The sequence below is a fragment of the Drosophila takahashii genome, chromosome 2L, assembly GCF_030179915.1.
Source record: "Drosophila takahashii strain IR98-3 E-12201 chromosome 2L, DtakHiC1v2, whole genome shotgun sequence".
Lineage (NCBI taxonomy): Eukaryota > Metazoa > Arthropoda > Insecta > Diptera > Drosophilidae > Drosophila > Drosophila takahashii.
The window spans coordinates 18,295,211-18,312,432 of NC_091678.1; the positions used below are offsets into that span (position 1 = coordinate 18,295,211).

Consider the following 17,222-nt stretch of genomic DNA (forward strand, 5'->3'; position numbering starts at 1 on the left):
CTAAGTGACAAGTTCGGTCTAAAACCAAAATTTGTATTTGTGACTTTAGGGAACCCCACAATATAGATTACCCGTTATTATAACATTTAAAGGGAATACATTTTTCATCTGTAATTGTAGGAAATCGCTCAGTTATTAGATTTATTCAACCATACCTATTAATTCCAAATACCACCCCAAAAGAAAAAAGGAATCCAGTTTATTTTCAATATTTTTATTGTATTTGCTTTTAATTGCAATTTAGCTTTCATTTAACTACGTATTTTCCAAAAACATATTGTTAACAACATTTGAATGCGAAAAAATGAAAACAAAAACAACAAAACATGGCCGAGAAGACTGCAGATGATCATCCTTGCCATTAAATCAGAGGAATATTACAAAGTTCGTAACAAAATAAAGTGCTAACAAATTTAATTATCATAAACTATTTACATACAATTCTTGGAAATTGCTGATTGGGTTTTAGTTACTGTTTTCTCTTTTTTTTACAATATGTATATGTTTTGCATGTATAAAATATTCTATATAAATTTGGATTGGGGTTGATATTTTCACAATTAGTTTGTGTTTTTTCTGGGTATTCGGTGTGGGGATCTTTTGGTTAATCATAATATATTGAATAGGGATTTCTCAGGCGTGCTCTTGTCAATTTTTCCACTTCCTTCATCAGTTTAATAAGGGATTTAGGCTAAAAAAATAAGGTTTGCTTTTTATTTATTAAAGTGGCTTGAAAAGTAGAGAAGTTATTACCGCTAAATTTAATTATATATAGGCGTATCCTCTTTAAAGTTTCAGTATTCTTGCTATAAAATTTGTTTGTGTGTGTTTCTTTTAGTTCTTTAGAGTGTCAACAAATTTAAATTGCTTGGTTTTGTTTGTTCGTTAATCGGAAATAAGATTTGATTATTACAAAAAAATTGATATATATTAGAAGCAAACCTGTTTGTTTTTGCAAAAATTTATGAAGACTTTTTGTCCATCTGCTAGAAGGTTATTTAATAGAATATATGAATTTATCAAGTTTAGTTTTCCGAAACTTTCAAAGAATTTGAGTTGAGAAATTTAAGGCATCTTACAAAATATCTTCAACATATTCCTATCAGATCTGATGAAATTTGCATGGCAAAGTTTGCCCTTTAACAATATCTGGGATAATCTATTATTTTTATTCCATATTAATTTGTTCATATTTCGGTTTTCACGCTTACAAAATGCCGGCTGATGTATCTGTTTTGGTTTAAATTTTGTTAATTATAGTAAGAACATACATATTCATGTATAAATGTATATGCACCTTTATAAATGTGTGTATCTTTTAATATATACCATTATCATATATTGAATTACCAGTTCTGTGAATTATGTGCAATATTCTAACATACACATTCCCATCAACTGATCTTTTAAACTTAAGTATTCCGTTTGTCCCCTTTTTAGCTGCGAAGGATCGTATCTAGTTTTGTTTTTAACTTTATGCTAGTATTAAAAAGTAATATTTCATTTAGGCTTAGCTAATACATAGATCATTTTGGTTTGCCACTTTTTACAAGAAGTGCTTGCGTATCGTATGCTGCTTTCCGTTATATTTAAATGTTTTGTTCCTCGTTAAAGCGCCTCCAGTGCCTTGGCCAACCCCATCCAAATTCGCTTCAAGGGAAAGGCGTACATTCTCCAGAGCCCTGCACTTTGAAAGTAATTTGGAAATATACCTCTGGATGTCCACTCCCAATTGGTATTCCTTCTTTTTGCAGCCCGTCTGAGTTCTAATCCTTTCCCCTCCTGAATGTTGCTAACAATTTCTTCTGGGTATCTGTATTTGTCGTGCGCTGTTCAAATTTGCTTTCCAAAATTTAGTTATATCACCTTGTATCTCTTATATAAAAAAGTACTAGATTTTTGCTTTTATTTCCGGCTTAATGGCCTGGCCTGTCCGCTACACCGTCCTACAAACTCTGTGGAATTCAGCTGTAGTCCCTGGACAGTAGGATGGGTTCTGTGGGTGTGCACAGATCAACTAGCTAGTAGCTACTCTTCATCAACTCTTACTCGAGGTGGCGATCGATTTGAATGCAGTGCGGTTCATCATTGTTGGGCGCTAGCTCAGTTCGACAACTAATGATCGACAAATTTAGCATGGTGGTTGGAATTGTAAAGGGAGTGCTCGTTCGGAATGGGCCAGATCAACGTTTCTCGTCTCGACATTACGTGTAGGTACTTACAATACTTGAACAATAATTTTGACGCATTCGACCATAGCGGATGGTAGAGGTGAAGAGGATGATCCCTTTTGGCCGGGAAATGCAAGATATCTGGAGAGGAGAGGAGTGGAGTGGTGTGGAGTGCTGTTGTGTAACTCGATTTGATGGTTTATAAGGCACTGGTAGTTTAAATCGCTATACCTAAAGCTGGGTCGCCACTGTGATCTAATTCCGATCGCGACCCAGTTTGGAGGCCTGTCCACGAGCAATCCAAATTCGATTTCGGAATTGCGATCGTGAACTGTGCGCTTTTTGGCAGGTGTGTGGCATGATATGGTGTGACAAGGTATCTAGGTCGAAAGTATTGCTGTTGGAAGAGGAAGTCTACATGGTGCGTTTCTTTCAAGCTCAAAACAAATTATTATTTAATTTTATTGGTAGTATTTAGAAAGTTCGGTTAAGGTCTACGAGATGAACTAAAATTCCAGGAAGATCCAAGTTTTTATCAGTCACTAAACATAGGTACTAAATAATAAATAAGGTATTAATTTAATAAAAATGATTGATTTGAAGATGCCTATGAATCATTCGGCTTTGAAACGCACTTGCGTGTTAAGTTTTCAATAATAATTTAATAAAAATGATTGATTTGAAGATGCCTATGAATCATTCGGCTTTGAAACGCACTTGCGTGTTAAGTTTTCAACTAGAAGAATTCCTAGCAGATGGGCTGAAGAAAGTGTCAAGATATCAATTCTGCGTAGAGAAGAAAGAGGATTGATGCGAGAATAAGGCATCGGTTTGAGATTAGAGAGATTTCAATCGGTTCACAGTCAACTGAGGGAGTGTTGGTGTGAGTGTGTTCGAGTGTGTGTGCAGGTGTGTTCCTTTGTGGCTCGACTTAGATTAAGACACGTTCACTAAATTATTAAAGCTGACACTTATTTATGTACTTAGTCAATCGATTGCATAACAAATACGAGACCCATTGGGGGACCAACAAATATTGTTGTTGGGTGGCTGCGGACTCCTTTAACTTTTAATTTTCAACCGTCTAGCTGACTAGCTTAAATCTTAGGCTTAGACCATTTAATTTAAATTCACATTATTCAAATAAAATCTGATTACACTTAGCTATAGCTATAGCATTTAAGACACATAAGGCCCCACTTGGCATTGGGCTGCTTTCCTTGGTTTGCTCTAACGTTTACTTTAATCGCCGCTTAACGTTCACTTTAACTTTAACCAGCTACTATGTTGTGTTTCTGTTTGTGTTTGAGTGTTTGAGTGTTTTGCTACCAAAATTGATCTGATCATCGAATGGAACATTTACAAATGTGTCGTGTGTTTTGGCACTGCATTTGCTTTCCTTGCCCCCAAAAAAAACCTAATCGACGCGGGGTGGCGACTGAAATCTCTTTAATAGAACCGATCCGTGCTCAGGATATCCTCCTCGTCCTCCTCCACGATGATCTTGTTGCGAATGGCGTGCGTGACAGCCTCGACCTTGCTCATGGTGGGACTGAGGTACTCCTCGCGCAGGGATCGCGGTGGGTGGGCGAAGGACGTGTCCTGCACGGAGTAGCGATACTGCGAATGCGACTGGGATCGTGACTGGGGTGCGTGGCTACTGGTGTACGAGTGCGGAGTGTATTGGGATCGGGCCTGGGAAAAGGACTGCGGCTGATGCAGCAGTGGATAAAGCTCTCGGCGAGATTGGGGCCCGGGGTCAAGGGTGCTCTGCTGGTTGGAGGATGAGGACAGCCAGTGGGTGCCCAGGGACGACTGGCGTGGCAGGTAGGATGTGGGTGCTCTATTGCTGGGCAGGGATGATTGGCGGGGCAGGCCCAAGGGTCTGGACGACAACCTGGTCCTGGACTGTAATTGCGATTGCGATTGTGACTGAGATTGAGGCTGAGATTGAGATTGCGATTGACGGTGTATTATGTCAAGATCAAAACTATTGTCGCGTGCTTCCATCAAACCTGGCACTCTCGCATCGATCTGATCCCACCCCTATATCCACGATTCCTACATGGCATTAAGCATTCTCCTACTACTCCCACCACCTCTGTGCGGACTGTATTCATCGCGATCGACAACGGTGGCGCCCCGCGGCAAGTCCCGTGGATCGTCGATCCTGGTCGAGGGTCCGTAGCGGGAGCTGCTCATCCTCATCTGGGCCTCCTCGCGCTCAAAGTCCGGATCGTCCAGCAGGCGACCGCCCCTGGACAGATGGCCGTGGTGGGAGGCGCCGCTGGGACCGCTCCTCATCGCCGGATACTCAAAGTTGCGCTCGTCCAGCAGCTCGTCGCTGTTCAGGTCGTAGTGCATGAGGTCCCGTTCGCGCCGCTCGTACCGCTCTCGCTCGCGATCTCGCTCGTAGCCGCCGCCGCCGCCTCCACCTCCTCCGCCGCCGCCGCCTCCACCTCCGCCGGCGCCCACGCCACCGCCGCGCTCCTGGTGGCGAACGGAGGTCGGCTGTCGGCGGCTGTGCTGGTAAGAGGTTCCTCCTGCAAAACGGTCAACACGGCATTATGTTAGTGAAGTTGTAGTAGCTGGCAGGCAATTAGGGGTAACGAAAAACGTAAAAGAGAACCAGAACTAAAGCATTCAAAAAGGGAGTCAATAGGCGATAGTTGGGCGGAGGTAACAGGCCAAAGGTCACCATGGTTGGTCAATTGGGGTTTTGTGTTCTGTGCCATCTCTAGCTAAGAGGAAATACCTTACTGTGTGTTATTTTACACTGAAATCTCTTCGAATGTGTCCTAGGTACTTACAGCTAATAACTATTGTTATAAAGTATAATAATTTTTTCAGTTCTACCTTGTTTCACGACTATTATTATCCAATACTACTTATTTTCTATACTATTTGAATTTAATTTGTAATCATTTTGTAAAGAAAAATAATGATATTTGAGTAATTTCAAGTAATTTCAAAGTATTGTAAGAGCCAACCTATTCAAACGTGATTTTAATGAACAAACTCTATGTGACCTAGTGATCTGTATTTAAACACTAAATTTAAAATCTCTTGACTCTAAAGCTTTTATGGTTATAAAACGTTTGGTTAGGTTTTTAAAACAGTACAACTAAAATTATATTGTTATTCGCTGAAAAAAAGGAAAATAAAATCAGCAAACAAACGAGTCCTGGCGTCAGTTATGCATGGTATAAGTTTGGGGGAACAGGGATGAACTCGGGGACCAGTAATAAAGATAACCAAAATGGAATGGGTAACGCAAACACATCACGGGGGTTCGGTACTCACTAAACCAGATCTAAACGATTGGATGATTTGGCTTTGCAACTTGAAATGGTGAAAACATAAGGATCGACAACAACGGAATACATATATATTATAACTGAGCTGATTCGGGTTGAGTTGAGCTGATCTAGGAAAACACCCGGTAGAATGTGAAAATCGAGTAGAAGAGGTTGGCGAAGATCGCGGCAGATTACAGGCGCACAACGCCCGGTGTAACTAAAAACAAGTACAGAGGTCAGTCGGTAAAACGCACGAATGGTTGATCGATTGGATCGATTTCGGTGAATGTCAGATGCTTGAAAAAGCGCGCCGGGGGGTTCTAAAATGTCGTGCAAATCGGTTTTAATCGGTTAGTATAACTCAAACGGCAAAGAGAAAGACTAAGATTAGTCAGCTAACGTTAGTGGGCAATCTACGTATTGGTGTTCTAGGCATCGTTTATCTCATCTGGAGTTCTTGAAAAGAGTTGTACTTGTGGAGATCGTCGGAGATGTCGGAGATGTCGGTTCTTAGGTTCTTTTGCTTGTTCCATTTGATTTGGTTTTGATTTCAATTTCGATTTCAATTCGGTTTCGATTGTCTTTGGCTTTGTACTGTTGATGTCGCAGTTGTGTTGGTCTTGGTGGTTGGATTTGAACTCGATATTGGTTTTGATATCTATAGCATTGTTGTAAAGGGACCGGGTATGTCACGTGCTGTGAATGCTGTAAAGTGTGGTCACAAAATAGAAACAATAGAAATAAACGAAAAGTTGAGGATACCGGAGTTTCTGTATAGATATGTATGTACAAAAGGTGTCTAGAAAGCGGGAATCGGTAAATATGCCATGAGCTGTAGCTACGTACAATCGATGGGTGGAGATGTGAGTCGGTATGTCGATAGGGGTAAATCCGAAGCTACTTTCGACCTGAGTCTATGTACAAAGAAGCATGAGAGATACAATGAACTACATCTTCAACTGGCTTATATCTTGGGACAAGGGAAGTAGTTCTAGCTAAACTTTAAATGGATCGTTCAGTTACGGGCCTTAGGGGACCCAATTTGCTATTTTTGTTTTTTTGATACAAACTCGAATCTTAGGGAATATGATACTTAATGAGTTTACGTATATATTATCGGTAAAAAGGAAACGAAACGAAAAGAAACAGTATAAACGAAATTTACCTTGGTCCCAATCGAACTCTCTATCCCAATCTCGTTCCCGCTCTCTCTCCCACTCGCGAGCCCTCTCCCGCTCCCACTCGAGGTCCCTCTCCCGATCCTTGGAGCTGCGATCTCTGTTGAACTCCCGATCCCAGTAATCCCGCTCCCTCTCGCGCTCCCGCTCTCTTTCCCTGCTATCGCGATCGCGCTCCCGACTTCCCTCGCGCTCTCCGCCGGAAATGCCCATCCTGGGATCTTGATCCTGCTCATCGATAAACTCCTCGCCATCTACTGCTCATGTGCGTAACAACAACACCATGCCCACCGCGCGGAGAAAGGGAGAGAGAGCCAGAAGGAGAATCGATTGGTTTATCGGTACAGTCATGGGAATTTAAATTTGAAAGAGACAAATTTTAGAATTGTATTTTGTATAATTGTGTTGAGTATGTTGAGAAGCAAATGAAAATTGTTTACTGGTGATCGGATTTTTTCGGTATGTGCATACATAATGTCGCAATGTATACATATACTGAGCTTTTGATATCGATATGTGTTTAATGGGTCGGATCGTTTCCGTTTGAATTGGGGGTGAGACTGAATGGGTGACTCTGATTTCGATTTCGATATTGGTTTGATTGAAATTTCGCAGCTTCTTGGGCATGGGCTGGGACTTGGTGGAATCGCGCGAATGAAAATGGCAATGCGACCGTAGATGAACCCGATCGGGCGGGCAGGTGTTCCTTTACCTGGAGGCGTCGGACCGAGACGCGCGGGATCGGCGGAGGGCGAAGCCTCCTGTGGCAGGGGGCGGGCGATGGGCGGCACAGCTCTTATGTCCGGATGGGTGGCCTTCCAGTAGGTCTACAAGGGATGTTTTGATTTAGTCATGATCAGTCAAGATCAAACTTCTAACCCAACTCACCTCCAAGTACTCGGCAATGTGCTCGCAGGCGTCTTCCAGCTGATTCTCGTCTAGGATTACATCGAACATATCCGGTGGACATTGGGCTAGCTTCTCGGCGGCGACCATTTGAACGGAGAGGTTTTTCGCCTGCGACTTGCCACGTGATTTGATCAAACGCTGTAAAACCTGCAGGAAGAAAATCAAGAAATGCCAGACATTCTATATACCCAAATCGAACGAAGTACTCACCTTACTACTACTAATCTTTAAGTACACTATTGTTGGCGCTAATGAAGTTTTCGCTAGTTGTGACGGATGATTGATTGTATCACAATCGAGCACGACCAGCTGGAGCGAGCGGGCCAGCTCGAAGATGCGCTCGATCTCCTCCTGCACCTTGCCGAGGCAGTCGCTCCGGCTGGAGGATCGCTCCATGATGGCCCGCTTCGAGGGATTGTTCATGATGGAGCGCTTGGCCAGCGAGATGTCGGCCATTACCCGCGTGATGATGATCCGGCCCTCGAAGCGGTGCTTGAGGAAGTCGAAGAGGGCCTTCTGCATCATGTCGGTCACCTCGTAGCCCTTGAGACTGGGCCCCACCAGGACTACGGGCCGCATCGAGGGCACCACGTCGTAGGGACTGGCCGTCTCCTGCTTCTTGAAGAACGGCTTGCGCTTCTCCTTGTTGGCCGCCGCCACCGGGGTCTTGCCATGTCGTCCTGGTCCCATGGAATCTGATTCGTCACCTGAGCGTTAGTATCATGGCAAACAGGACGAGATAATGGCAACGGATGAGCGAGCTTATGATTGGTACGAGCCAGTGCGATCGATCAGTACGAATTGCTAGGCCAATTTCAGATATTATTATCGTAAATACGTAAGACGCTTGTGGGTTAGTAAGTAGTATATACAGTGTTTTGTCGCAGGGTTTCCCTCTGCAATTTGTGGGTGTTTCTCTTTTTTTTTTGTGCCAGGTAACTGTGTCGGTCTACGGCAGGTTCGAAATTTCAGGTTGGTTTGAATTTGTATCTCTTTTTTCACCGGTCTACGCACCATTTAATGCTGTTCAAAATGCCAACTCGAGGGTGAGGTTTCTTCCTACAAGTATTTAACTTAATTCTACTCGAATATGAAGTGTTCTATTTAGACTTTACACAACTCTATAACTCTATGGATAATCGATAGCTAATTACAGGTTTTAGTTACTGGGATATTAAACTCTTTGTTGGACAAATTACATTCAGATTATATACGACAGCAAAAACAGCGTGTTGGGTTTTACAGACAGATGATCAGTATTTTGGAATGAGTGCCTCTGATATTTGAGTTTATTGAATATGTTACTTACGAAAATTTAATAGAGTTCGTTAAGAAGTTGAAATAAAATAACTGATTAATTATTCTGCTCTGATAAATTTACAATTATTGATTGTAGAATGAAACAAGCTTTAACGACTATAAAAGTACTGCAGTTCTCAAAATAATCGATTATAAACTAATCCATTTTTATTTGCATTTATCCTTCCATTTTAATCATTTTAGTTTTCAATACTTTTGCTATTTTAATTTTACCCTGAAACTGACTGGAAGAGCTAGCGATAGTTTTTGCGATTGAAATGGATTTCTGAGGATCTGATGAGAGACGTGGACAAACCTGTTTTTTTCTTGCGCGGTGTTGTACTGTAGGGATCTTGGGTCGCGTTGTGGTTGTTCATTTTGTTAGTGTTGTCAACCGTTAGTGTTAGATAAAAGAGAGTTTGAGTGCATTTAATAGTGTTCACATTGGCTAGGTTAATTTACAAGCAGACCATGAATGAGGAGCTTTGATTTAGACAAACTAGGACGGAGAAAGTCGTGGCTATTGAAGCTGAATACAAGTAGGTGTGTACTTTTGTGTGTTTACAGTGGTGAATCGTGGTGGCGATCGGGGAAAGGGGGTCAGGCAGTCTAGGCCGATCTGCTGGAGGATTCGGCTTTTCATGCTGGGATCTGGGGCTAGCTCGAGGCCGATATATAGACCGTTTGCATAACTAGGGTCGGATTTGAAGCTAATTGCCAGGTGAACTCGGTACATAATTAAGCATAAACTTGCACTCGTTTTATGGATGTCGCATGATATATAATTAGATCAAACACAAAAGTACGAAATTACGGGAATTTAGCTTAGCCCACTTCGGTTTTTTTTTTGGTTCTGATTTGGTTCGCTTCAAATGAAAATCATAAAACACGCGTCCAATTACAATAAACATCGAAGAGCTCGAGTCGGGCTCGGCATCCGTCTGTCGGACCTATGGATGCTCACAAAACACACTTCTGTGACGATTTACAAAAGTAAACACTTTACATAGAAGACAGCGAAAAATATATATAGATTGAAATTAATTCGATTCACAGAATAGAACGGATACGAAATAAAACCTCGCCCAAAAGAAATCAGGAGAATGAAATGTGTGTCATACCAGGTGTGGGGGGTGTGCTACCTCGAGATGGCTCCGCACCTGCTTGTCCGCCCGCACCAAGATTCCCGCTCGACGAGCCCTTTGTGCCATACAGTCTTGAGGGTCTGGTTTGGTTCTGCAAATGGTTTTTGGGTTAGAAAATTACGAAATCGATCTAAGCGAAGAACTATGGCCAACCTGCATGCGAATGTTGTCTAGCTTAGCGGGGCTGGGTATGAAGCCCACATCACAGCCCTCCTTGACCAGCCGGCCGATCCACCAGTTATTGTCGTACTTCTCTTTGATGTGCAGGAACTCCCGGATCTCGAACGAAACTGCTCCGCCCTGCACCGGCGAATCGTCGTCGATGGCGCCATCGTATGCTACGTTGGTTCGCACAGCGAACGCCACTGGTTTGCTCTGATATAAAAATGGATTTATTAGAAATTTCTGGATTGTAATACATTATATCCAAAAAAATCGCCACAATATTATTAAGATTTAAATTATTTTTATTATATTATTTTAATCTAGTGATTAAATCCACAGTAATTAACCGGTAAGTGCCTCATAAGGTCACAAAGACGGAAAATGGAAATTTAAAGGAGTTATTAAATTGAATGAATGTAAAAATTTTATAATAATAAACAAAGCCTTTAATATGTTATTGTATTTCCGATAAATATAATTTTTATTGTACTAAATTTCACTTCAATATATTACTTTTCAATGAAATATTTCACACAACTAAGTTGTAATTGCAATTTGGATTTTATTTAATGGCAATTTTTAAACAAATCCAACATCTACATACCCTCGCTTTATCCAACTGGCTTAAGGCCTGACGTTCCTTTTCTCGCCGAAGCGATTCCTTTTCCTCGTCTAGCGACAGATCGGATGACGGTTGTGAGTAGTTCGAGTCGGCAGAACCCTGGAGAAGGCAAAACATAGAGGTATTTAGTACAGAATTTACTTTGCCCAAAATAAAATTAAAGATAAATGAATTAGCTTAGCCCTCTGAAAATGAAAACAAATTAAATTGGCCTGCTGCCAAAAGCCCAGCCCAACCCAAGTGGCCAAACAATGCAGCACACTATGTACCATTTTGATTATTTCTTGTTGCCACACATGAAGCAACAGTTGGTGGCAAGTACATGGGCAACCTATTGGCAATGGAGAAGGCTGAAAATTTTGACAAGAGTTGAGAGCTTTTATAATTCAATATTCAAAGCAATTATGATTCACGTACATAAAGTTTAATATGGAAAATTTTATATGATGTCTAAGTAAGCTTATTTGTTGTTTTAATAAATCCAAAACATAACGAAACGGAGTTCGAGTGATGACTTATACCCAACCCAATATATGAATCTGTATACAACGTTAGGATGTTGACACACTTTCTAAGGGCCGTTTTCTCGCCATACACTTATAAAAATTAATTTATAAATTTTAGAAATCTTGCCATTGAATCGGCCTACCTTTAAAAATAGAAAAAATTTCTTGTTAGTAGAAAATTTGGCCTTGAATATAGAAAACCTTTATAGATGAAGAAAATTCAAGAAAGTATTTTCTCGATTTTAAGGAAATTCTTCGATTTTTTTTATGAGTATATGTTATTTTTAAAGTTGGATTACAATTTGGGATTTTGGGAATTCCTAGTTTAAATACTACTTCAAGTGTAGCATGCGGACGTGAAACAGTTTTAAAAGTAACACTTTCGTTAAGTTAATTGTGCAATACATCCTGACAGTTCATCATCGATGTTAAGATCTTGCCCTATTCTTGACCTTTCAAAAAATGTTTAAAAATGGTAAACAGATCAGAACAGAAAGAAATCAATTGTTTGGATGTTCTCAGCACCTGTGTGAATAGTTTGTTGTATCCACTCTGGTAGGAGGGGTATCCAAGGCCAAATCGAGACTCTCGATGTTGGCCACCCTGAACGGAGGGTGCATCCGAGGATGAGGCGCGCTGCACCATGGGCCAGTCAGCCCGGTAGTCTTCTTCGAACGAAGATATCTTGCCGATGTTTCCGACGAGCCGGTGCGAGGACAGCAGCAACACCAGCACCACCAGATGGTGCGATGCTGATGATGGCGGTGGCGGTGGAGGTGGCGATGGCGATGATGGTGGTGGTGGCTGGCAAAACGTTGAGCTGGCAATGGTTACGTGTGTATATCCCAGGACTATTTTTATTACTATCCGCTTTCGGTGAGCGTTGAGTTGGCAAGACGAGTGAGTTTCGGGGGGATAATATCTTTGTACTTATTCGGAGGAATAACTGCGTTTCGGCCCACTAAGCACTTTGTGAAACCAATGCGGGCTGGTTAGATTTGCATGTGTTTTGTAAAAAGACTATAAAAGCACTTTGATTCGGATGCTCAAGCTTATACAGGACTTCCTTAGCATATTCTTCCACTTTCAACTTGTTTCATTGGCAGGACACAAAAATGTAATTATAGCACTTTTGTGTTTGATTAGCATTGACATTGGCAATATTCTATGGCTAACGATTGTAATCATCGGGTTAGGCGGTATTCGATTTTGACACTGACACAAAAACACCGATACCCAGTGTGCGAGTGAGACAGTCCGATTGTGAGAGAGAGAGACGGCGGCAGAGAGAGGGAAAGAGAGAGAGAGAGACGATTGTCAAACGGTTTGGAAGCCACAGGCGAAGTAAGTTTAAATTGTTAACTGGAAGGGATTTCCGCAGCCTTTTCTCGCCTTAATTTCAGCACAATTTGCATACGGCTGGCGAATCGCAATTGATTCCGCATCGGCGGGGATTTGGCCCCAGGAAAGTTAAAAATAGGAATTTATGTCAGTGGCGTCGGGTCGCGGTTCTCTGCTCACATCACTTTTTTTCTAGTATATGCACACACAAAATGTACTGGAAAACACGGGCGGAGGGAGGGGGGTGGAGAGCAGGCGAATAGGTCGCGAAAACGGATTTCCGTCGAGAGTACTTCCGAAAAACCAACCGAATCGCAACGTTTTCGAATCCCTTCACTGGCTTTATCCTGCACTAATTCGCTACGATATCTTTTACAGGATTTCACTCAAATCACATCCTTCGATTTCGATTCGATTGGGACCCTCGCCTTTCCGACTTTCAAACAGTTCTACTCCGCACGCAAACTGAATCGTTTCTGTATGTGGAAGGCGAAAAGTCCGCTCCGCTCTGGGAAAATCGTGTAGAGTTTTCTCGTCCGCTTCCAGTGCGTAAATGCTCCAATCGTTTCGAGCGATAAACATACTATTGTACATATGTATGCGGACATTCCCGCACACACACGCCACCACAAGTGGCCTGGCGAATGTAAACAAATTTGGTTTTCAAGTACAAATACAACGCTCTCGTCCCACTGTGCGACTGGAGTTGTTTGTGCTGAGGGGGGGGTGGCCAAGTTTTCCACCCCCTGAAACCCACTTGAAAAACAAAATCTCCATCAAAATGAGCGCGCTGTCATCGCTGGTCAGCGGTGTGCCTGGAAAATCGATAGCTCCCCCACTTTTTCGGGGGCTGAGGGGGTGGAAAAGGGGTGGTGGCGGTGCGTCCACCTGTTGGCAACCCCGACAATTGCCCGCGAGCGCCAAACGCTCCCAAAAGGGTTACAGCTGTTGGTCGCATGCATAAATATAAATACCTATTTAACTGATAAGAGATCTACAAGGGTGCAACGAGGGGTTCTTGGTTTAATTAGAGCTTCCCATCCCAGCTTCTTTAAATCTAACTCTAAGAACTATGAACTATCATCTCTATCCAATTTTAATAATCTTCTAGCCATTTTACAGATTTTTAGGTAATTCCTTTCTCCTGGAAAATTACCAATTCGATTCCGAAATTGGATTGTAGGACTTGCTTAATATTCCTGACCTGAAGTTAGTCTAAGGATATTTTTAAAAAATATAACTCAAAATCAAATTAGTTTCGCATAAAAATTACAAAGATTTCATACATAGAATATCTTTTTGAAAAACATACAAATTCTTTTTAATCTAATCTATTTCAAAATGTTTTATACTGCTCTTCAGAAAATGCTTAGGAGTCTTACGGATTATTAAAAGGGTTGTTCGAATGTCAAACCTTAGAAATGTTTTTTTAATAATGGCATTCATTTTAAAATATGTTTTTGCGGTGGGACTATAATGATAATATTGCAAATGCTAAAAATGTAAGTTTGTAGAGCAATAGATATCTCAAAACATTGCATTTTAGATTATTCATTTAAAAAAATCTTTTATTTTTATTAAAATTTTCTCGTCACACTGTGCCCATAACGTAAACATTCAGTTTTCGATTACTTCCAGGCGAGCGGGGAGAGAATGACAAGTAGCTGGGGATTGTGAGAGTAAAAGAGCGAAGGAGCATGCGCAGGAGCCAATTCTCCACTTTCACTCTGCGCAGCCGTCGGCTTTTACTGCTTTCCACTCTTTCTCTTTCACCGACTCTCGCCATTTAACCGTTAACGGGGAAGGTCGCGGGCGATGGTCCCCATTTGCGATTACACATTTCCAAAAGGCGATTCAAAAAAAAAAACAAAGGGGATCCCCCTTTATTCGCGGATGAATAGGGTGGGGGGTGAAGGTTGGGATTCTTTGGGTCGATTCTTTGTTTACCTTTCGCCGTTTGCCCAAAAGCACCATAAAACTTTGCAATGGGCAATGTGCCCAACAACTAGTAATGAACTTTGGTTGCCATCGATACCCCAGTGCTACCCACTTACCGCCCACTGACACCCACCACCCATCAGAACCCATTTGTTTGGTAGTTTTTTCTGCGGGTGGGTCAACGCTCTGGATTCCAGTGCAATTACCCTCTCAGCCCCTTGACAAATATTTTCATGGTCAGCCCGATTGTTTCCCACTTTTCCGGCACTGCCGATGACCGCGCGTCAGCAAATTACTCCCCACCTGCCGTTTGCCATTGTAAAGCTGTCAGATGGCTTAAATAACAATGATTACGAGTGCAAAACGTGCATTAGAAGGTTCATAGTTGCGTTTCCCTTAAATGGAGGTACCACATAAACCTAATTGTGAATATCATCTTTACATTAATTGATGTTTTCAGTTTAAATTTTAAATTTTATTTATTATGGTATTTTTTTTGTTTATTTATCCCTTGTCCATGGAAACATTTTGTTTTAATGAAATTTAATCGAAATAGTAAATATTAAGATTCAGTATAGCGTTTAAAATAAAAAAGGTTAAATTATCCTAAGTATTTATATATCGGACTAATATTATGTGTTGATTTTATAGAGCAGTAATTTAATTTATTTAAGTAATTTATAAATTTTTTGAGAGATTGCCCCCATAAAGGCAACTAAAAGCGAATGCAAGGAAAGCGAGAGAATCGGAAAAGTCGTTTACAAGTGCCGCAAAAGTATTAGCATTGACTATTCTTACGGGCATGCCGTAAAGAATTTAAAGATGAGTAAGAGGTGTGATAGCCTCTTATCCCCCAAATTGTCTGTAAGAGAACTTAGAGAATTAAAAAAAACACATGAATAAGTCACAGAACTACAGTCCGTGCTATAATTAAATAACTTGAAGAATGTTTTAAATATGCATTCAGAAAAATTTCATTTAACAGTTCTTTAATAAGATAGATATGGATTTAAAATGTATACTAATTCTTAGCCGTATTAAAGCGGGCTTGGATCTATAACTTAAGACATAATTTAACAAATTATATAAAAACCCCAAAAAAGTATGAAAGCCAGATGTAATAATTAGTTAGAGGACAACTAGTCGTATGAGTAATCTGCCATCCTATTGTCTTTCGCTAATCGCTCATCCGCCCAGTTGACACCTCGTTTTGATACGCACTGTAGGCACTCCGTGTGTGTGTATTTAAATGGTCGCGAACAGCCTGACAAGCAGGGCGAGCAGTCTGCGAGCGATCGAGTGGATAAAAATATACAGATTCCGCCCGGGCCCGGGGGCAGGGCCGCGACATTAAAGTAGCGAGGGTTGTAGATCGTTGGGATCTGGCCACCAGATCCCTTACTGCCTTGCTTACTCACCCGACGGTTCTTGTTCCGGAAGGGCTTGTAGGACTTGCCCTTGTGCTTGGCCCCCAGATGCAGCTTCTTCATGGCGATGAAATGGAATCACAAACGGAATTCAAATTGAAATCGAAATGTGGTGTGCGTTGCGCGCAAATTGTCCCCCCCGAAGTCAATTATGCAATCATTTTTGGAATCGTTTCTGCGGTCGCCGAGCAAAATAAACAAACACTCAGGCGTTATGGCCACTAATTGTTAAATGGCCAAGAGCCACACACACGCACACACCCGAGAACACAATTGGGGTCACAATGGGGCAGATTTTTAGTGATTTCGAGCACGACACATGGCAGCGATTTGGATTAGGGCAACGCTATCCTGCAGCACTTCTGGACAAAATATGCACAAATATCGGGGCTATATAGGCGATACGAATGCGTGATCCACTTGCGACTGCTTTGGCCAGGCAATGTGGAGCAGATCTCAGCGGTTCGCGGCGGAGACGAAAAAAACGACCGACCGACCGCACAAGACAGCGATTTCGACTGACAATATTTTTGGCACCCGCGCCGCATCCATTGACAAAAATGTTTGCGAGAGAGAATCCCTAGGAGATCGCCGAGAGTCATTTAGTAATGGGAATTTCAAGAGGTGAGATGCTCGGAAAATGGTTTTCAATAATCTATTTAATGACGGCTGCAGTAATAATATAAATTCATCCGACTAGGTGACAATTCTATGCCAGGCGAATGTGGGCTTTCTTGTTTTGCTGTGCAATTTTTTAGGAATCTGAGGTCACAGGTTTAAATCGGGAAAATGTTTAATGTTAAACTCTTTAAGTAATTATTTTCTAAAATTATTGAACATAATTTTTGTACTGACAAAAATTGTTTATAAATTAAATATTTTTTTCTTCGCTATTCTTTTTCTAAAAAATAAAAAGAATAAAGATTTCTTTGTAAATCGATTTAATTTTATTAGTCCAAATATATAGTGTCAATCATTTCACAGGCTTAAATCGGGAAAATGTTTAATGTTTAACTCTTCTAGTAATTATTTTCTAAAATTATTGAACAGAATTTCTGTACTGACAAAAGTTATTTATAAATTAAATCTTGTTTTCTTCGCTATTTTTTTTCTAAAAAATTTAAAGAATGAAGTTTTCTTTGTAAATCGATTTAATTTTAATAGTCCAAATATAGAGTGTCAATCGATTTATAAATAAAATCTTTTTATCTTCGCTATTCTA

At 41.1% G+C, this 17,222-nt stretch overlaps 1 protein-coding gene across 5 annotated transcripts; it reads right to left on the reverse strand.

Annotated features, from left to right (window-relative positions):
* Positions 1–198: 198 nt before the first annotated feature.
* Ca-beta (Calcium channel protein beta subunit) lies at positions 199–16,351 on the reverse strand. 5 transcript variants are annotated; one of them, XM_070216184.1, is made up of 11 exons: positions 15,992–16,351; positions 11,820–12,098; positions 10,771–10,887; positions 10,155–10,376; positions 10,017–10,092; positions 7,768–8,264; positions 7,537–7,704; positions 7,361–7,475; positions 6,636–6,905; positions 4,237–4,714; positions 199–4,068 (listed from the first exon to the last, which is right to left on the reverse strand). In XM_070216184.1, the coding sequence occupies exons 1-11, from the start codon at positions 16,061–16,063 to the stop codon at positions 3,621–3,623; spliced, it is 2,742 nt and encodes a 913-aa protein (XP_070072285.1). In that variant the 5' UTR covers positions 16,064–16,351; the 3' UTR covers positions 199–3,620. The 5 variants fall into 5 exon arrangements, with proteins under 5 accessions (XP_070072285.1, XP_017012745.3, XP_017012743.1 ...); XM_017157256.3 differs by lacking the exon at positions 15,992–16,351 and having other exon boundaries at positions 9,978–10,092; positions 11,820–12,069; XM_017157254.3 differs by lacking the exons at positions 199–4,068; positions 4,237–4,714; positions 15,992–16,351 and adding an exon at positions 5,792–6,175 and having other exon boundaries at positions 9,978–10,092; positions 11,820–12,069.
* Positions 16,352–17,222: the final 871 nt, after the last annotated feature.